At 26.1% G+C, this 22,245-nt stretch overlaps 2 protein-coding genes across 3 annotated transcripts; one reads left to right on the forward strand and one right to left on the reverse strand.

The window, feature by feature from the left end:
• Window positions 1-696: 696 nt before the first annotated feature.
• Window positions 697-12,812, reverse strand: LOC124951111. 2 transcript variants are annotated; one of them, XM_047498925.1, is made up of 6 exons: window positions 12,796-12,812; window positions 5,128-5,457; window positions 4,721-4,918; window positions 4,221-4,607; window positions 2,829-3,119; window positions 697-1,411 (listed from the first exon to the last, which is right to left on the reverse strand). In XM_047498925.1, the coding sequence occupies exons 2-6, from the start codon at window positions 5,248-5,250 to the stop codon at window positions 1,295-1,297; spliced, it is 1,116 nt and encodes a 371-aa protein (XP_047354881.1). In that variant the 5' UTR covers window positions 5,251-5,457; window positions 12,796-12,812; the 3' UTR covers window positions 697-1,294. The 2 variants fall into 2 exon arrangements, with proteins under 2 accessions (XP_047354881.1, XP_047354880.1); XM_047498924.1 differs by lacking the exon at window positions 12,796-12,812 and adding an exon at window positions 12,286-12,418.
• Window positions 12,813-18,703: 5,891 nt separating this feature from the next.
• Window positions 18,704-20,750, forward strand: LOC124951119 (farnesol dehydrogenase-like). The gene is made up of 6 exons (XM_047498941.1): window positions 18,704-18,856; window positions 19,214-19,385; window positions 19,448-19,574; window positions 19,712-19,841; window positions 20,184-20,649; window positions 20,734-20,750. Exons 1-5 carry the CDS (start codon window positions 18,725-18,727, stop codon window positions 20,370-20,372), a joined length of 750 nt encoding a protein of 249 aa, XP_047354897.1. The 5' UTR covers window positions 18,704-18,724; the 3' UTR covers window positions 20,373-20,649; window positions 20,734-20,750.
• Window positions 20,751-22,245: the final 1,495 nt, after the last annotated feature.

Genomic DNA, 22,245 nt, shown 5'->3' on the forward strand with positions numbered 1-22,245 from the left:
AATCATAACTCACATAAATCTCGAGTATAGACGATATATGCTTCATGCATAACTTTGGTGTATATAGAGTAAAACAAATAAAAGATAATGATAAAACATATAAAATGATAAATCGTGTAGCTTTTTACTTTATTAACTGGAGTAAAAGTAGTTGTTAAAAATAGTTCTTTATTTTACCGAATAAAAAAGAAACCAGTTGGTAATAGTGGATTCTTCTGTATCAGTTGAGTCAAACGTAATGAATAATAGTCGAGCGCTATTTTATAGACTAGTTGGTAATAGTAAGATCTTGTTATAGAAATCGATAAAATCTCGATCGGCAATAATAGAGTAGACATATTTATAATTATGTTGAAATCATAATTTAATTTTATGAGAAATTTTAAAGAAAAATTATAATAATAAATAATATTGTATTGTTTTTTTTTTTTTTGTAATACTAAAAGACAGTGTTTAAGAATGATTTAATTTTTATGAGATCAGAATTTTATTATTGATGAGAAGTTTTAAAGAAAATGTAAGTAATTCTTAATTAGAAAAGTGAGATAAGATGATTGATTATTATTATTAATTTTTATATGAATTTTAGTTAACAGTAATATTATAAACTTATGATATCTCAAATTTTGATAAAAAGATGAGAATTATGAGTTTATGAGGTTTATCGTGATGTGAGATTAAATCAATTTCAAATGATCCGTGTATTAACATTTTACTATAAAAAATAAGTTGTACAAAATTTCTTAGATTTACGCAGATCTTAATTCGTACACTGTATCTTACGACGTTATGGCTGAATAATTTTTTACTACGGATATCACGTTTGTAGTTATCATGTGACTTGCTTACATAATCATAAGCACTGTATTGTTCTTGGAGACCGACACTGTATTCATTTAGAATGCCTTACAATATTGTGTCGTAATTATGAACTAAACCATGCACATTATTCTTATTTTGTAAATTTTTTAATTGAAAACTGGGCCTTTTTTTCATATTGAGATTGGCCCCTTTTTTTTCATATTAGAGATTGGATTAATTACGTGTGCTTACATTTGAATAATCGCGTATCTTATTAATCCAACACATTGAAATGTTTTACGAATATTTAAATTAATGAGGATTGTTAAAAATTAAATTTTCATGATGTTCTTTTTTTTTTTTTTTATATAACTAAAGATGTTATAAAAAATCTTTAGTCGAATGAAAAATACTCAATGGTTAAAGTTCATGTGTCGTTTAGAGTCCGATGGTCAATCGACTTCGAATACACTTGTTATTTTTAGTTATCTCATCATTCTCTGCATTGGACGGTGTTCCACCATTCGCATCGATTTTTATCCTTGCTGAAAGCCGTACCAGGTGGACAAAGAGAAGACGTTCTCGACCAACCAGAACAATTATGAAAGACCTGGAAGAAGGAAGCAAAACGAAAGCAAAAATTTATTGTTAGAAAGAGGAATTTGTTTGTTCAATCTTTGGAAGTTCTTTGAAACATAAATAAATGTTTCAAATGGCGTAGTCGAATCGGTGAAAAGCTTTACGATTTGTGATATATATTATATAAGATATGTTTTCAATAGTATGATATGTTTATAGAAATGAGTGATACAATTTGTAAATAAAAAATTTTTAATCTTTGGTTGTAAAATTTTAAAGGTTTGCTATAAAAAGACATTGTCAATGTTAATTTTTGGAAAGTCTTAATTCTTGATTTCAACGCAGATTTTCTTTTTCTTCTTCTTCTTCTTCTATCTCTTCTTTTAATCTCTTTGATATATGTAGAACGTAAAGTATAGGAAGTATGAGTGATTAAATGGGAAAATATGAGATAGAAAGTCTCCATGAGATGCTTCCTCGTTCTCCTCCTTTTAAGATTGAGTCACTTCCTTGTTCGATTATATTCGAAGTGAATCGATTTTATTAATTCATTTTAATTAAATATCTTTCGTAACAAAGATCTAACTAATATAATTCGTAATTAAAATGGCTGCGCGAATTCGTTACTTCTTCTAATTCTTATATATTAAATGAAATATGAATTTCTCTTTCATGTATTTATAAATGCATAATTTTCAAATGTCTTAAAATCAAAATACTTCGTACTATAAAATCGATCAGTACAATGTAATAATTTAATTTTTAATAAAAGATAACTAACTGACCACTACTAAATAACATAGAGTATATATTAAATTGATTAAAAATTAATATCATTATTTTTTATATATTGTATTATATTACATTGTATTTGAAAAATTCGCTGATTTTTTTCTACTTTAAGATTTATTTTATTTTGATATAGAATTTTTCAAATTGTTGTTAAATGAAAATAAACAAATATTAGAAATTCCTACGTTCATTTTTCAAAAATACAGAAATTCAGAAATTCAAAAAGAAATTCAGAAATTCCTACGTATTAGCCAATTTAATATATAATCAATGTAACAGTCTTATTTTGAAAAGAATTATGCATTTATTATTTATGAGACAAAAGTATGGTCGTTCATCTTGATTTGGATACTTTCGCTTAATGTACAATACATATATACGTATAACTAATGTACATATATACAAATGATTTGCCATTCTCGAATCGTTTTTGATTACTTTCTCGTTACGTATAAACTACATAAATATATCTTTCATCATAAAAATATCGTATAGGAAATATCGAAGAATCTTTCTCTTACAAAACGTGTCGTGTGAAGATAACCTCGGAAGTTAACCGGCCAACTCGTCACGAGTACCAGCGTAAAGTTGTAATTATTGAATATCTGCGTGTTAAGATTAAAAGTAAAAGCGTTTAATACATTCAGTGAACTTACTTGACACTTGGTTTCTACGTCAGCGAACATACCCTTCCTTCCACGACAAGAAAATTCAGTCTCTGGAATTATCGTGAGATTCGTGTAACTAATATTTGATGTGATATTATTATTGTACTTGTTATCGCGATAACCATTAGAACGAACATTCGTTCGAATAATTTTGTTCGAATTGTATCTGTGCCGATCTGCGCCATTATCGTAATTGTTTCTCTCGTTGGATTTGCCAACAACGTGTCTTAACGATCTTCCGTGAAATTCGTCGAGAAATCCTTGATAATCCGTGAGAATCTAAAATATAAAAATATTCGTAATTTTTATCAGGATAATGATTGAACATATTTAATGTCAATTTATTTTTATCCAGTATAGATTATTAATAACAAGTTCGTTATTATTTAATCAATATTTTTCTTTTTTTTCTTTTTCTTTTTTTTTTTTTTATGATTTTATACTTTGCTCTTATTATTAATTTCTCATTATTTATATTTTACTCTTTAATAAATATACTAAATTATTATTTTTTTTCTGCATATATATATATATATATATACTTTCTATTTTAATCATAATTTTTTATTATAATTAAATCTATTTTTTCTTTCACTCTGTGCCATCATATAGAATATATCATAACGTTGAACGATCGCTTCACGGAGATTTGCATGTTTGATATATGGCATCACGCTCGACGTACATACTTTCGTTCTTTCACATCTGGTATAAGGTATAAGGATATCTTCTTGGGAGAACTATGTAATACTAGAAAACTGTGGTAGTATTTGTGGTGTAGGCTCGAACGATCGTCGAAGTAGGTAAACTAGAATCTCATGTGTCGACAAAACTTGTTTTGCTTTCATGGTCTGTATGACTTGCAACATCTATACAATTTATTTAGGTATTATATACGTTTGTCGATCGATTTAATTCTAAACAATATCATTGTTTAGAAATAATGAAAACAAAAGAGAGAGAGAGAGAGAGAGAGAGAGAAAAAACTCGTTCGATCAATCGAATAAAAATTGAAGTATTCAAAGTGTCTCAATTCATAAATTTTAATTATAATATTATTATTTTGTTTGTTCGTATTTATAAATCGATTATTAATAAATCGATTAATAAAACGCCCTAATTATTGGCCTAGAAAATTGAAAATAAAATTGTTATCACAAAATGACATCGTAAATATATGCAGCTCGTCCGTTGTTTCTTTTATCTTTTTTCTTTCTTCTTTTTTTTTTTTATTTTTTGATTACTTTTTAAAGTTTTAACTTTTAAAATGTTTATTCAAATATATCGTATAATTTATACAAAATTATGCAAATTATATAGAAAAGAAGAAAAAAAGTATAACTTCTGTATAAACGTATATGATATAATAAAACAAATTACCTGATGAGAATTAAACAATATGTTGTCGACGTAATATTCATTGAAAGGTCGATAAACGGTATCCCAATCGTATTCGAGATCCAAGGTAGGCAAATATGTTCGTTCAAAGAAATTAGGATTCGCTGGTAACATCAATGGCGTCACTATTGGCTTATAAACACCAGGTTTGGTAGGTGGAATCAATGGTACAAGCTGTTGTCTGTAATTAGGATAAGGTTGCTGTTTGTTATGGATTCGATGATGCTTGTAATTTCCAAAGTTATTCATTGATTTCTCGGGTCTTCCGAAAGGAGTTCGAATGATGTAAGTTGTGTCGACGGCTTTCGGATGATCATAATGAGTTCGACCTTCGGGTGGTACGTATCTACCATCAGGCGTTAAGTATACCTTTAATAAAAATTATTTCTTAAATTATATAACATATTATATTAATGATTTATTATCTCGTTGAATTTTATTCAATGTATTTTCATATTTATACTACATATAAATTTGTTTACTTTAATGATCTTAGGCATATGCTGGGAAGTATGTGGATGTTTATGAACCTGTCTCGCGTCTAGTATAACACCATCCGGTATTGTAATGCCTTCCTTGTTCAAACGATTTAGCGCCAAACGATCGGTTCTAAAAGCTTCCTCTGGTATTTTCCCACCAAGAGCTGGCAATACTTGTTCCCTAAAGATTTGACGTTTTTGCTGCAACAAGAATTCTGAGGACTTCGTGCGAACTGCGGTTCGTTTGATTCGTTTTTTTCTTTTTTTCTTTTCTTTTTCTTTTTTTTTTTTTTTTTTTTTTTTTATTTAAAAAAAATTAAATCAAAATAAGATAGAATATTTTCGTGCAAATGAAATTTGTAAAAGTTAATGAGGAATTAACGAGAGATATTTTTAAATAGAAATATAACCTTTTCAGCTACTGCAACAGATAGCAATAAAAAAATCGTGATAATCAATGTCAGCTGGCGGCACCAATTATTATTGTTAATACTGCTATTATTGCTATTGTTCATCTTTCCGTTTTCGTTCATCTTAATCGATGTACGATCGATCGATCGATCGATCAATCAATTAATTAATCAATCAATTCGACTTCGACTTTGACTTCGACTTCGACTTTGATTTCGACTTCGGTTTCGGCTTCGGCTTCGGCTCCACTCTTAAATCTGTACGATCAATCGCATCCTTTCTATCTTCTTGGTTTGGGTCCTCTCTAGTATGCTAATGCACCGTTATATCTGCAAAGAATTACGAAATATAGTTGTGCCGTTCTTGTAAAATACAAGAAACATTTAAGAAAGTATCGCGTGTCGTCGTTAAAACACATCCGACAACTGATTTGCATCGCTTGCGAAAATATTCGAGAAACGAACGGATTCTTTCTTCTTTTTTTTTCTTCTTCTTCTTCTTCTCTCTCCCCCCCCCCCATTTTTTTTTTTTTTGAACAACAACGGATTAATACCGGAAGGTAAATTGTTTCATGACAAAGCTATTGATATATCATTTTACAATGTAAATTTGTAGAAAATCTATGAAAATACATTTATCGCAATTCTTGCTCATGCTCATGCTCCATGCTCATGTTCATGGTCGTGCTCATGATCCTGTTTCGTGATTCGTAATTGAATTGATATAACATAATCAAAACCTTCTTTTTTTGTTTTATATATATATATATATTTTTTTTTTTCTTTCATATAATGCTTATAGAATATATATTTTTATTATAGTATATTCTTAATATTATCATAGTAGATTTTTTTTCTAAAATTTCACATTAAAATAAGTTAAAATAAAAGAAAAGAAAGTATTCCAAATTCTTTTTTTCTTTCTTTCTTTCTCTCTTTTTTTTTTTTTCTTTTTCTTTCTTTTTTTTTTTTTTTTTTTTTTTTTTTGGAAACGCTTCACCGCTGAAATTTATTCGTTACTTTGGCCCGCTTACTCTCTCGCGCGTCTATATTTGAATTATGCAACGTCCGGCAGTCACGTGTGTTCCAGAAAGATGAAGAGATAAAGAATGAAATAGATGCATTGATAGGAGCGCGTGCGTGAATTCTCGCATGGATCTTTAAAACGCAACCAGAAAATCCGGAACTTTTCGGCTTCTTTTAGAAATGTTTATTTTAACATAATTTTTATTCTGCTCGTCACCGGAAGATATTTATGGTCGTCCTCTTTTTTTCTGTTTTTTTTGTTTTTCTTTTCTTTTTTTTTTTTTTTTTTATCTCTTACATTGAAAGTAAGAATACAAAATGCCTGAGCACTATTGATGAATTTTAGATTATTATAAATTTTAATTTATTATTATTATTATTATTATTATTATTATTATTGTTATTATTATTATTATTATTATTATTATTATTATTATTATTATTATTATTATAAATTTTTTTTAGATATTATCAGATGAATAATGAGATAATTCATATAATGATATATAAAAATAATTCTTTTTATTCGATATAGTATAGAAAAAAATATAAAAAATAGAAATACAATACTTAAAACATTAGATTGCTTTTCTCTTTGCCATTTCATCGAAGCTAATGAACAAATTAAAGTAGATTTGTAATATGCGATAATTTATTCTTTCGTAATATTCTTTAGATTTTTCGTATGTAACGAGAATTTAATTTTGATTGTAAGTTATCATCATCGTTATCGAACGTTCTATTTGGTCTTCGTCATTTAACAAAACGATACAATCGCTCTCAGTAGAATCTCAGCCTTGTTCTAATTACGTTCCTCACGAGAAGAAGCTGTTGCAATCATCTTCGTCTCTCTCTCTCTCTCTCTCTCTCTCTCTCTGTCTCTCTCTCTCTCTCTCTCTCTCTCTCTCTCTCTCTCTCTCTCTCTCTCTCTCTCTCTCTCTCTCTCTCCCTCTCTCTGACAGTAAATAAACGTGTATAAATCTATCCATATTTCACTGAACTTCGTGTTATATAGAAGATTTCGATTGACTCCGTTTATTCGAATCAAGTTGTCCTTGTAATTATATGAAACATCATCATCATCATCATCATCAATTGATCTAGTCGTAGAATCTTACAATTAAAAAATTAAAAGTAATTGTTATTAGTATTTGTTGAAAGTAACGTTGAAAATTGAAAGTAATTGTTGTTAATAGTTGATGAATGTAATTGAAAATTTATGAATGTTTGAATATTATTATCAAAATATTATTGTATTTTCATGATAATATCAAAATTATTCGATACTTTTATAAAATTGCATAATTATTGAAAAATATTCTTTTTAAAGAAATTATTAAAAATTTTATTCATATACACTAGGACATAAATCATGCGACGAGTTAATAAATAAATGTTGACATTTATCTCTTTTCTATATTTTCCTATATGTAAGATTTTTATTTATTATGTAAATCTTTTATATGTAGATTTATTTATTTATTTATTATAAATAGCTATGATATTAATCTTGTATGATACGTTATTAAAATATAGATAACAAGAAAAGTTAAATAATTTCAATTCGTGAATAGTCATGATTTATATTGGTTAAACATATTAAAAATGTTATATTGAATGAATTTTATGACTCATAAAAAGAGTTTCCTTAATTCATAAATCAACGATTGTATGTGAAAAATTGTAAAGCAAGAGGCTATGAGTATTACCTAAAGAAATATGTTCTCTCTCTCTCTCTCTCTCTCTCTCTCTCTCTTTCTTTTTCTCTCACCTTCTTTAATTGGTATGCAAGTAGTATTTCGTTCTTAGTTAACACGCATACCCTGTGTATGAAATTTTTTTTGTCTTTCTTTCTTTACTATAAGAAGAGATGAGAAAAGTCTAACAGATTTTTCTTTTATAAATAACTTTTCTCTCCCTTTCTGTTCTCTTTTTCTCTCTCTCTCTCTCTCTCTCTCTCTTTCTATCTTGCAACGATGAGAGTATTACGGAACACAGTTAGTCGTGTAGTAAAATACGTTCGAAAACTTGCTGACGATGCAACCGCGAAATGTGCACCATTCGCGGTTCTGGTTCACACGATTTCGAGCCGTGTGTGTGTATGTGTGTGTACGCGCGCGTATATGTTCATGGCTTGATAATAACGTTCTCAAACGACCACCCGTTATTCTTCCTCTTTCACTTGAATTCCTATTCCTTGTTCCTTCTTAGTTTTTCTTGTTAAAATATTATACGTAGACAGTTTTATCGTTTTGTAGATAGACAATTTTTTTAAGTATATCGTGATTATATTTCTTTTTTTCGTAATGTTTGTTGAAGCATAGATTCCAAATATATAAAAATATATTTTTACAAATTTTAACTATGTGATGTATATCATTTTTGTTTAAAATTTTTTAAATATATATTTTTAAATATATATTTTTTTAATTTGAAATATCTAAAGTCTCTCTCTTTCTCTTTCTCTATGTGTATGTTTCTGTATGTGTATGTATATAAAGATTTTAAATACCTCCGTAAAATATATTTTTATAAAAAGTGGAAAAATTTTAAATACTTATAAGATAATAATTTTATATTAAGCAAATTTCGTCCTTTTTAAGTTTAATTGGAATAATATTTATAAACAAAAAAATAATAATAATAATAATAATTAAAAAATTGTTTTCCTTTTTTGTGCGAAAAATTTACAATGATTTTTTTTTTAATATAGTAATAGATAAAAAAAAAAAAAAAAAAAGAAGAAGAAGAACAAGCAAAGAAAATGTCAATGATAAGCATAATTAGAATTTACAACGAGCCTGAATAATTACTTTTAGTAGTTTGGTGTGACTTAATACCCGTTTTACGAAAGAGAATGGCTCTTTTGATCGTTTTGTGCTCTACACGTTTTACTCTTACTTTCTATGTAATTATTTCTTCTCGAGAATAAGAGAAACAGAAACGAAGATGTTAGTGAAGGTTAATTGCTTTTTAAAGTGTTTCATCTAATAGAACATCTATACATACGTAAGAATATGTATATTAATCTTTCCATTTATTAGATGAAATAAATACAATAGATAAAGATATATTAATAATTAATAGAATTTGTTGTTTGTCTAGTAAATAAATAGAATTTACTATTAATTCGAAATAAGATAAAAGAAATAAAATGAAAATATAAAAAAGATAATTATAAAGATTAAACTTATATCAGAAATATAATTAGGAAAAAAGTTATATCGGAAATATTATATAGGGGAAAAAATTCTATTAAAAATATTACATAAGAAAAAAAAATTCTACTATGAAAATTGTAATAAAAAAATTATATTACATAATTATATTAGAAGAAATATTAACGACAATTAATTATATATATTCCATATAAAATCGATTTTTATTAATGGAAAAATTCTGATAAAACTATCTGAAATTTTTTATCAAAAGGAAAATCTGTTTCTTAAACATTTTATCAAAACATTCTTAATAATCATGGTGTTATAAAACGGGGAAGATATTTGCCAGTAATCGTCTAGTAGAAAGTTGAACATCTTTTGACGAGAGAGACGAAGATAAAGTGAGAGAGAAAAAAAGAAAGAGAGAGAGAGAGAGAGAGAGAGAGAGAGAAAGTTAATAACATCGGTTGGTATAATTCTCTTAACGATTCTATTTCGAATCAATCGATTTATTATTATCGATTATTGAACTGAGTTTATACATATATTGCGTAAGAAATTTGCGAGAACGCAACGGAAGTGAAAGGAATTTCATGATGAGATACACCTTCTTGTATTCTGTTATGCATTACATAAAATTGAATCTATTCGTGCTTTATTTCACTCAACATGAATGAAAATAATATAAAATAATAGTTAATAAATTATTTATACTTGAAGAACAAAAAAATAAGTTAACTAAAAAAAAAAAAAAAATGTTAGCTTTTTCTTAAACAAAAATTCTATATGATCTCCATATTTATTATTATATTTTCCTTTTATTACTTTCCTTTTTCTTTTTTTTTTTTTTCAAATCATTTATAACTCAAATTCTTTCTTGTGTTTACCAAAATTTATACAGATTATTATCAAAGCTTCTGAATGATTTTAAAAATTAATTATACCATAATAATAATAATAATAATAATAATAATAATAATAATAATAATAATAATAATAATAATGATAATAATAATGATAATAATGTCATTTTTTTGTTGATGTTTACAAAGAATACTACTTGGTATTTCTAGTTTTTTTTTTTGATGGATTGAACAGCGTAATCGATATGCAAGAGAAGACTGTAATTAAAAGGTTTCTATTATATTTGAGCTATTGCAAGTCTCGAAGTCGAAGAAGAGAAAAAAGATAAATAAAAAATAATTGTAACGGAGAAACGGACAAAAAGATAAAATAGTTGAAATGAATGAATTGGGGGAATTTACAGATCACAAAAAATTTTTCTTGATCGTTGATGGTAGTAGATAACACGTAGTAATTTATCAGTAATTAGTAGTTATTAACTACTAATCATATTTACGAAGGACTCACTTTGAAACTTGAGTAAAAGAAAGACCAAAAAAAAAAGAAAAAACAAGAAAAAATTAAGAAATTACTCTAATGACCAACCACTGCTTGTGATCGACATAAATGATAAGATCGTGGAATTGCATCGTAGATTTCTAATCCTAATTCGAATTATGTTCTCATTCCATATACATCCTATTTCAATGCACAGGTCAAAAAGCCATAAAATCTATCATGAAATTTAAATATTTCTAAATATTTTCTTTTATTCAAATGAAATAATTTATTTGTTGGTTAATAAAAATAACAAAAGTTTTAATAAACGACAGTTAATAATAATTGTCAACGATTGTTTATTTAATTGTAATTTGTTTATAAATTCATATATATTATTGTTTTCGTTATCAAAATAGACTATATATAGGAATATGTATGAGATTACGTTAATGAGGTAACGAACAAAAGAAATTCTCTACGTGGATTGGGAGAGGAGTAAAAAAAAAAAAAAAAATGACTGAGGTGTCCACAGAGTAATTTGCCACGGCAAATTGCTTGACGCGCTTCGATTCGCCTGGTATGTGCTTAATGAGGCGCCCAAGGCGAAAGACAAATAAAGTGAAGTACGTTCCTTTGAGGATTTCATTCCATCTTATTCATCTATTGCAATTTGTTATCGATCTATCATCTATCACTGATCATCTCAATCTGTGAAACTAGCGATTTATTTTTTAACGAAATTTTCAAAGGCACTACATCACAAAAGTATTTTCTTTTATTTTTTTATTATGATCATTTCTCAATTTTTATTATAATTATTTATTTATTTCTTCTTTTTTTTTTTTTTTTTTTTTTTTTTTTTATTATCTTATACATTTGTTTCAAAAAGTATTTCATCCGATATATTTCGCCTCTTACAATTCATTATCGAACTATCATTCTATTATTTATAAATAATCGTATATAAAAATTTCAATGAAAATTTTTAATATATTATTTTATAAAAAGATTATCTTTTATATTTTTATTATAATTATTTATCACATTATCATTGTAATTATTTATTCTTATATAAATTATACTATATTCGTTTTATTATTTATCATTTAGTTTTATTATAATTATTTCTCTTCTTTTAAAATTATTTTATATAACATTTGGTTGAAAAAATTACTTGTAGAATTTTGTTTTTAAAAAATGGAATGAATGTCATTTCTTTGGAACTGGACATTGCATTTCATAACGTGAAAGGACTATCTCTTTCTCTCTCTCTTTTACTTTGTCTCTTTTCTTCCGTACTTTCCCCTGATCCCGTGACAAGAATAAAAATAAAAAGGAAGATGGAGAGAGAAGACAAAGAGAGAGAGAGAGAGAGAGAGAGAAAGAGAGAAAGAGAGGGAGGGAAGAAATGGCAACAATAATTAAGACCACTTTGGAGAAGGTTAATTACTCTTGGTTTATCCTTCATCGAAGTGAAACGTGTTTGAAAGGGTAGAATCGATCAAAGTTTCCTTTCCTTTCCTTTGTAACTTTTTTCTATTTTTTTTTTTTTTTTTTTTTATACAACACTTGCAACGATCATAAGATTATATATAATAATAATAAAAAATAAGATATGGCCGCCTACCTTTTTGAAGAAATGTCGAAGTTTTTTATATAAGAAAAAAAAAAAGAAAGAAAGAAAGAAAGAAAGAAAAAAAAAAGCAACACTTTCACTGTATTTTCCAATATTTAACACTTTTTTGTTAGTTTGTTTTTTTTTTTTTGTTTTTCTCCTCCAAATTAAAACACACAATTTTATTTAAACGATAACTTTAAATTTAATTTGTTAACTAGAAATAAATATTATGCAGATATGTATGTGTGTGTTTTATGTGTGTGTACGTGTGTGTGTGTGTGTGTGTCTGTGTCTGTGTTTGTGTATATGTATGTGTGCGTGTTAATGTACGTAAACTGAAAACACGATCACGAGTTATTTAATTTGCGTGTAAAAAAAAAAAAACGGGAACGATTATCGACCGTTTCGAATAAGGAGGAAATTGAAGGATGGTGAAGATGTTACTGAGCCTGCCAGCAAGAGTTCTCCTCGTGATATACTCAGGGAGGTTCAAGCACGTGATTCGTATACGAAACTTACTTTCACTACATCGACCGGGATAATTCCAAGTTTCTATCCTTCTAACTTACTTATGCGTAGATATGGGGCTGATCGACGTTACCGCAGTGATCGATACTCTGTTTCAATGACGATTGAAATCCATTCGAATGTCTTCGATCTATCGATTGATCGATGGATCTTTATTCGACTTATATACTTCTCCTTTTTCGCTTTTGTTTATTTTATTTTATATATATATATATATATATTTTTTTTTTTTTTTAGAAAAAGTGAAAGGTTCTTAAAATGAAAAAAGTGAATAGTAATTCTTTTTCTTTTTCTAATTTTGTTCGAAAAATATTGAAACGTACATGGTGACATGTATTATGTGTTATACGTGTAATGAATACTTTCACGTAAAGATATATATATATATATATATATATATATATATATATATTAATTTTATTAATAATAATACTTAAATAATACGTAAACATACACAATTTCTCTTTTATTTCAAACGATAAAGTTTTATCACTCCATGATATCACCATGCTCGTGTAAGAACGTAACACGTAACAGGTGCAAATGATACAAAGGTAATGATTATAGCTGTATTACTAAAGTCTTACCTACGATATCGTAAGTTCCACGAACTTTGTTTCGACATAGTCATATACGTGCACTATGTATTTCAAAGAAAATTTATACAGCAAAGGCTGACACTGAATAATAATTAGAACGTGGGAGCAGAATTTTACAATATCTTTTCTACGAGATGCCAAATGAAGGATCTTTTCATTCATTCCTTTTTATCTTTTTTCCTTTTTTTTTTTTTTTTTTTATATACTATTGCATTTCAAATTGAATATCTTATGTATTTATTTATATAAAAAAAATTCTAAAAAAAAAAAAAAATTGAATCGATCTTGAAATCGTTAGATCGTATAGGTCTTTTTTGTTCTCTTTTTTTTTTTCATAAATTAAACGTGCAGCTTATGTAGGATATATTTTTTGTATTATCATTGTCAGTAAGTAAAAAAGAAAAAAAAGAAAGAAAAGAAAAAAAAAAGAAAAAAAAAAGAACAGAAAAAAATCGGAAGAAAAAATTCGATCTTGAAATCGAATAGAGACCATTGATTGCGAAAGTATAAGACTTAGAAAAATAGAAGATTGAAATAGGATTGATAGCGTATAAACGAGAGACACCGGATTTCTCGTAATTAACGGCTCGTCCCAATTAACGAGACGGGCTGTACCTTTATCGTAGGAAGGCTTTCTCATGGTCTAATTATATTACGAAATTGACTGTGGCCATAGGAACATCGTTTTATACCTTACAATCGGCCGAACAAAACTACTAAGGCACACTGAGATTTAGCATCGTAAGTTAGCGTGTAAGTAACGTGTAAAAGGTTCGTTGTAAAACGAGATCGTTTTCGACATCGACACCCCTTGACTTCGTTCGTCGATGAAGAAATATACTTTGAATAATAAACGTACGTAAGGAAGATAAATAAGTGGATGGAAGGGAAAATAAAAAAAGAAAAGAAAAAAACAAAAAAGTAAGCCAAGAATTTGTATGATTTATTTTTTTTTTTTTTTTTTTTTTTTTTTTTAATTTAGTACTTCTTTTTGCGAACCGATTTCTTTTTTTTTCTTATTCTTCTTCTTCTTCTTCTTTTTTTTTTCTTTTTTTTTTTTTTTTTTTTTTTTCTTTTATTATTACTCGTAATTGTAATAAGAAAATATGTCTGCATAGACTTAGGGGAAAAGAGAGTAAGTCGCTGAAAAAAAAGAAGAGAAAGAAAAGAAGAAGGAAGATAAAGAAAACGAATAATTACACGATCTTTCTTTTTTTTTCTTTTTTCCTTTTTTTTTTTTCTTCATGCACCAGATTACTCATCGGCAAGCCTTTGTTTTTCTTCTTGCAAAGTATCCGGAGATGGTGTTTCTTACGGCGTAATTCGATTTACGGGTACATTTCACAAGTGGTTCAAGTCAAGGTCTCTCTCACGTGATGCACGCGAACGTTAGATACTCTTTATTAACTCGCGACATTTCGTCAACGCCGATGAACGAGACGCTTTGTTTTTTCTTCTCTTTTTTCTTCTATAATTTTTAATTTTTTAATTTTTTTTTTTTTTTTTCTTAAGATCTTACGTAAGCGAAATTTGATACAGCGTCGATTTCGAAAAGCCTTTGGTTAGAGTAAATGTAAGTTAATGATTGTAATCGGAAATAATTTAATAAGAAATCAGTAGAAAAATTAAATATAAATTGTCCCATTTAATCCTACTATCTTTAATATCATTCTTCTTATCGACGACCACAAAAAAAAGGGTATCAGATTAGTTAAGTAATTAATTTCGAAAGTAAGTTACTTAGTAAGTAATTTCGAAATCTTTTAATACTATATTTTATAATCTAAATAAATAATATTAATAAGTAAATAATAACAATAATTTAGTATTATTTGATCAATAAGTAATGCTAAATTTTTTAATAAAATATCAATAAAAAAAAATTTTGTAAAAATACTAAAAATTCTGATATTTATTTATTAATTAAACAAACTCAATATTATGCTAATGATGTTTGTTCAAATGTTTTTTTTTTTTTTTTTTTTTTTTTTTTTTTTTTATAAAAAATATGTTATTTAAATATAAAATATTTAAATATAAAATTAAATAAAAAATTTTATTATTTTATTTAAGTATAGAATATTGTAAAATTTCTTATTAGATAACAAATTCAATGGTTCGTAATCAAACTGCGATATACAAAAGGAACGTACGTACACATATGCATATATGTATACATTATAAGTAATACGAATTACCGATTTCTCGGGAAGATAATAAGAAAAATGAACGAGAAAGGATCATTTTCTCTGCATGGCGTAAATAACAGAAAAAGAAAAAAAAAAAAAGAAGAAAGAAAGAAAAAAGAAAAAAGAAAAGAAGAAAAAACAATAACAATAGCAATAACGATTCGCAATTTATTATAACAAGGATGAAAAAGAAAGCACATCTCTCGACATCTTCCGGAATGTGAATCGATTGAAATCTACATTTTTTACGAACATAATCGTGTGAGAAATACATATACTAACAATTTTAATTGTAATTACGTGAGTTTTCTACGTTTCCGGGAATTTTAGTTAGTCAATAAATCAATTCGATGTCAAGTCTCTCAATTTATTTTGACAGTATCACTTTAACATTATTATTGTTATCATTATTATTATTATTATTATTATTATTATTATTATTATTATTATTATTATTATTATTTTCTTTTCTTTTTTTTCGTTTATTTTTTTCACGAAAATCGTTACGAAAAGCTTTGAACGAAGATTTAGTATATTATCGATGATTGATAGCCATGTTTCATGAAATAATTTATACATCGAATTAGAAGAGTGTTTCGTAGTAATAGTAACTCATCGTAAGATGTAAAGAACTCGGGTGATAGTAATAGACGAGGATCGATGGTATGATCACGCGAGAGAGAGAGAAAGAGAGAAAGAGAGAGAGAGAGAGAGAGAGAGAGAGAGAGAGAGTGTCTATGTAAGCTCGTTTATTATTCCTTATCGGATCGATTGGCATTATTGTGAAATTTTCATTAAAAGGAGATTCTGGAAGTCGAAATCATCTTACGTCATCTTTTCACTTGTCTTGATATATTTTTTCTTTTTACGGCGCGTAAAACTTAACTGTGCTTTTTAAAATTTATTGAAATCGAAAAATATGGTTCTTCCTTGTTACGCCTTGATCGATGATATTTTTACTACTTTTCATTTTTTCTTTTTTTTTTTTTTTTTTTTTTTTTTTTTTTTTTTTTTATACAAAATGTTTACTTGTGCATGTCACCATTCAGTTGTTTCTTTTCTTTATACGCGATTATCTCGTGAAATGTTATAATAAAAAAATATTACTTTTGTATAAAATCATTAAAAGTCTTTTTCACGAAGTCTTCGTATTTCTATTTGAAACATTATTTCCTGTCATCACGTTTTATTTGACTAACAATTACATTTAGAATTGCCTTTCACATAATCGACTCTTTATCTGATTATTCCGGGATGTTAAGTAAATAAATAAAATAAAATAGTTAAACCAAAAGCGTAAGAATAATCTTAGAGTCGTTTTGATATTATGACTTTCTAAACTGGAATCAAACATAGTTCTCCAATTTTCTGTTAATCCGTTAGAATTTGCTTAATAGTGTCGACTTGTTTCCGTATAATGTATTTTTTCTTTTTTTTTCTTTTTTTTCTTTTTTTTTCTTTTTTTTCTTTTTTTATTTTTTTTCCTTTTTTTTTCTTTTTTTTTTTTTTTTTATTAAACTTGAATGACATGACAAATAGAAAAAAAAAAAAGAAAAGAATAATGATGTCTGTATTCCTTATTCGAGAAGATTTCACTTGCAAGTTTCTTTTTTCTCACGCAGAAAGTTCGTTAAACTCAACCGTGTTCCCATTTCAAATCCGTACACCCACGATATCGAACTTTGACCTCGGCCAAGTCCTTTCGCGGTCTTGTTACTCTTGAAAAGGAACGTTGAAGGATTCTTTTTTTTTTTTTTCGTGAAAATTTACTTTGAGACTTTGAAGTAGTTAAAAAAAAAATATTTACGTTTGCTTTAGATGTATGGCTTTCGATGATTTATTATATATTGTTTCGGCAAGAAATGTTGAATTTTATGGAATAGTATTTGATATGTAAATATATTTGTTTATATCCATGTTATATACATGTATTTATATATATATATATCAAATGTAATATTATTTATTTAAATAAAAAATAGATACTATGATTTTTTACATTGCTTATTGGCCAATCCAATATTATATTTAATGATTGTATATGTTTACGTAAGAAAAAAAATAAAGATAAGTTGCCCTTTGCATTTTTTATAATTTTTTTATCGAAAAAACCAAGCTTTTCATTTATGTAAATTAAACTTTATAGGAAACCTTCTGCACTTGACTTATTATTGTGATAAAAAAAGAATGACAATGTAGTATCCTAATCAAAAGAAATTATACAAAACGATAACGAAAAGGTATGAATTATATTTTATCTTTTAAAATGTCTGAAGTTATCATTCTAACTCACTTATAGTTATCAATCTTTTTTGTCATTTAAATTTTAACGTAGTTCATTTTTAAAATTTTAGAAAAAAAAATAAATACCAGAGAGAGAGAGAGAGAGAGAGAGAGAGAGAGAGAGAGAGAGAAAGAGTAAAAATGAATATAAAAATAACCAAATTTTTTACATTTGAAAAACGCTTAGCCTCTTTTATCTTTTTTATTTTTAATGTTTAATTTCCATTCATAAAGAGAAATATATTTTAAAATGAAAAAAGCCCCAAACTTTTTAATTGACCATATCAAAATATTTTGAAAAAAAAAAGGTAAACAAGAAAACAAAACACTAAATGATTTCTAATCGATACGAATATACAAATATGATATTAGTATGAATTACACAAAAAGAAATTTCGTATAAACGATTCTACTAGAATAACAAATTATTTCCAATGCGAATACATATACATATAACATGATTAAAATATTTATTATAACATATTTAAAACATAAGGAAGGATGACATTACTCATTCTAAATAATTACATTATAATATAATTATGTAAAATTAGCAATGGATATGACTTAACACAATTCTAATTTTCAAGTTACATCATATACTTTTTTGTTTCCTATTTTATTTGCAATATGACCTTGAATAATAATTCTTTACTTCTCACTTTTTGAGTAAATTATAAAAGCATGATAGAATTAAATAAAGTAACATAATATATCAACGATCAGTCGAGGAAAAAACATCAACGTGATATTTCTTTCTCTCTCTCTCTCTCTCTCTTTTACTCAGTGTCTGCCTGTCTCTATCTATTTCTGTTCAACGTGATTAATTATTGAAAACTTTAAAAAAAAATGGAACGTTGGACTGGTAAAACAGCTATAGTTACTGGTGCTTCCAGTGGAATAGGATTAGCAATAGCGAAAGCTCTTGTACAAAATGATGTTGTCGTGATAGGATTTGCACGAAGGAAAAGTAAAATGCAGGTATATTTTTCATTGAATTTTCTCTCTTATTTTGGTTTATTTTACTTTTTAAATTCATTTCGATTGTACAAATTAAGTTATACGTTATTTAGATGATAAATTTAATATATTCATAGTTTTATACAAGGTCATTACATTGTTTTCTTTAGAATTTTTATAATAATTATTAATATTTAGTAATTATTTCTATAAAATTGTAAATTAATCTATAAATTATATAGTATTAAAAGTAATATTATAGTATTATATACATATACGTATTATATATATGTATATATATATATATATATATATATATATATATATATATATATTATTACTTTATTAATTAATATAGTATTATAAATTTCTTATCAGAGCGAGATGCAGAATGTTAAGGGAAAAGGTAAAGGAAAGTTCTTTGCATTCGAGTGTGATGTTTCCAAACCCGAAAGTATCGAACAAGCGTTTCAATGGGTCAAGAATAATTTTGAGACCGTTCATATTTTGGTGAATAATGCTGGACTTGTCATAAATTCCAAATTTATGGGTATGAGTATAATAACATGGATTTTTAATTAGTTGGATAAAATTAATGAAATTTTTCTATAGATTCATCCAGATCTGATTGGAAAAGATTATTCGATATCAATGTGTTAGGATTTATCGATTGTACCAAACGTGCCGTTAGAATGATGTTAGATTCTAACGTAGAAGGTTATATTATTAACATGAACAGGTTTGTTAATAAATTTTACTAAGTATTTTTTTTTCGTATTATTCTTATCATCGATTGTATAGAGATAAAAATATATGATAATGACTATCACTCGTACATTTTTTATATGTGCTCGTATACTTTTTCTTTTACTACAGTATCGTAGGACACAAAGTAATTTGTTTTTCGGGTTATACTTTTAACTTTTACTCAGCGTCCAAATTTGCTTCCGTTGCTGCTACTGAGATCATACAAAAGGAATTGCATGGTAGTAAGATTCGAGTGACGGTAAATATAATGTCAATCTTATATCTTTATTAATAAATTAATCCTCTATAATCGAATTTAGTTTCATGTTCACAAAAGAATTATATCATATTCTTATATACTATAATTACTATAGTATATTATATTGTTAAGTAATTAAGATTGTATTAATATCATATAGTATATACTATATTAATATATTTATATATAATTTATTATAGTGTATATATATATATATATTTATATAATATAAATTTAAAAAATATAAATGTCTTTTAGCTTACATAGAATTTTAGAGGATTAAAAATCTTTAAAAAAAATGGTGAAATTACTGTTTATTTATAATTGTTCTTAATACTACAGAGTATCAGTCCAGGATATGTAGCAACAGAAATCTTGCAAGCTGCTAACTTCAACGTAAACACCTTTAAGGATATGCCAGCTTTAGAAGCTGATGATATCGCAAATGCTGTTATTTATGTAATTGGAACTCCACAACGCGTTCATATTACTGAATTGATAATTAGACCTTTTGGAGAAGTTAAATATTAGTGTTAAACATGAAATAATATATAATATTTTAACTAAGCATTATATTGCTACTATCTTCGTCAAAAGACAATAAAAATTGCAATTTTTTCAATGATACAAATTTTGACTAAAAATGATATCATTGAAAGGAAAAAAGATAATATTATTTACTTAATTGTATTATTCATAATAATAACTATTAACTTAAAAAATTGTTTTAACAATTGTTTTGCGACTGTTAATTCCCCTTTTTACCAATATTGGCGCTATGATCTGTTTCCAATGAGACGTTGGTAAGGTAGAGATCATTATTTAAATTATAAAGAATTCTTTAATATATTATAATTATTAATTTTAATTCAAAATATTTTCAATTATATAGATAACGTAAGAGACGATCATTGATTAGAACATTTCTTAGTTAGAAAATTTCTGATGTAACAAGTTACGCAGTCGTTGCAATACGTTGCAATACCAGAAGAAAGAACATTAGACAATATTTAGTAGAAGAGAAATAATTCGATGTTTTTTCAAATAGTTTTCATTCCTTAACCATTTTATGTAATAACGTGACGATATAAAGTTTTTCTCTAAATTATAGAAAGTTAAAGTGTGTTTATCTTATCTCCTTTTAAATTTATCTTGTTATCTCATGATCTTTATTGTCAATAATTAAAAATATTTTTCTTAAATATGTTTTATTTTCTGTCAAAAATAAGAAAAGCAAAACAGAATGAAAATATACGTATCTATTGAAGAAAAATAAAATAAGAATATGTTTTTTAAAATTATCACAATATGAATGATAATTCATAAATAATTAAAAGAAAAAAGAGAAGTAGAAGGAAAAGATATCGAACTTTGTCAATATCAATCTTGATGAGTTTTCTTTGCACGTCTATTTCTGTCCGTCTTAACCTTGGTCTAGCATCTAGTTTCAGTGACCTTGGTTGCAGTTTGCTTTACGTTCACCAGTTCGATCTTAGTCGAGTCTCTGAGCTTCGTTTTGAAGAAGTTAAAAAGAATTATTTATGTTCGTTTTAGCTGCATGACTTCTGATAATTTATTATACATATTTTTTCATTATTTTAATATGTTTCAATAACATCACGGATTTTATTTGTATAAATTATAATTTTTATCAGAAATAATTTTATATATACATTTCGATTTTATTATTCTCGAATCCAATTCAATATTATCTTTAATAATTATGTATTCTTATAAAGAATAAGAATGAAGATGATTTGTTTCTTTTATTTTTTATTATTATTGTTTTTTTTTATCGAAAAATCTACGATTTTTATTTGTATAATCTATACTTTATCGAAAATTTTATAAGTTTATTTAGATTATCATTAAGGTAAGAATGAATCCATTAATTAAAAAAAATGATATAAATCGCTAAGAAGAAGTCTTGAATTATATTAATAGCTTATCAGATTTGTATCTTTCAAGGAGAAATAAATTTTATTATCATTCTTACACTCACTCATATTTATCAGTTTTATTTCATCATGGAAATTTTAAAATGGTTTATATTGAAGTTTTATGAAGATTAAAGAAAAACGCGATAGAAAGAGAGAAAGACAGAGAAAACAAATAAAAATAACAATATTTTATACATTTAGAAAATACACGACTCTTTTTTTTTAATATATAAATTCATAAAGTAATACGTATCTTAAAATAGAAAAAGTCAGAAATTTTTCAAATGATCATCGCATCTCCAAAAAAAGAAATTCTAAATAAAGAAACTGAAGAGTAAATGATTTTTAATCTATACGAATACATATACATATATATAAAACGATTATGCGTTTAAATAAAAAGTAATATAAGTTTATAAATAATTGCATTTTTTCTCCATTTTATTACTTTTATTATAATACAA

Source organism: Vespa velutina, chromosome 8, assembly GCF_912470025.1.
Source record: "Vespa velutina chromosome 8, iVesVel2.1, whole genome shotgun sequence".
Lineage (NCBI taxonomy): Eukaryota > Metazoa > Arthropoda > Insecta > Hymenoptera > Vespidae > Vespa > Vespa velutina.

What these genes read in the sequence shown, in the direction of transcription:
- LOC124951119 (XM_047498941.1), top strand. Translation starts at nt 18,725, where the DNA reads ATGGAACGTTGGACTGGTAAAACAGCTATAGTTACTGGTGCTTCCAGT. An exon ending in TATATTATTAACATGAACAG is followed by an intron (nt 19,575 to 19,711) that starts GTTTGTTAATAA and finishes CTTTTACTACAG; the next exon opens with TATCGTAGGACACAAAGTAA. An exon ending in GTAGTAAGATTCGAGTGACG is followed by an intron (nt 19,842 to 20,183) that starts GTAAATATAATG and finishes TTAATACTACAG; the next exon opens with AGTATCAGTCCAGGATATGT.
- LOC124951111 (XM_047498925.1), bottom strand. Translation starts at nt 5,250, where the DNA reads ATGAACGAAAACGGAAAGATGAACAATAGCAATAATAGCAGTATTAAC. An exon ending in CTGTTGCAGTAGCTGAAAAG is followed by an intron (nt 4,919 to 5,127) that starts GTTATATTTCTA and finishes TTCTTGTTGCAG; the next exon opens with CAAAAACGTCAAATCTTTAG. An exon ending in TATTGTTTAATTCTCATCAG is followed by an intron (nt 3,120 to 4,220) that starts GTAATTTGTTTT and finishes TTTATATTTTAG; the next exon opens with ATTCTCACGGATTATCAAGG.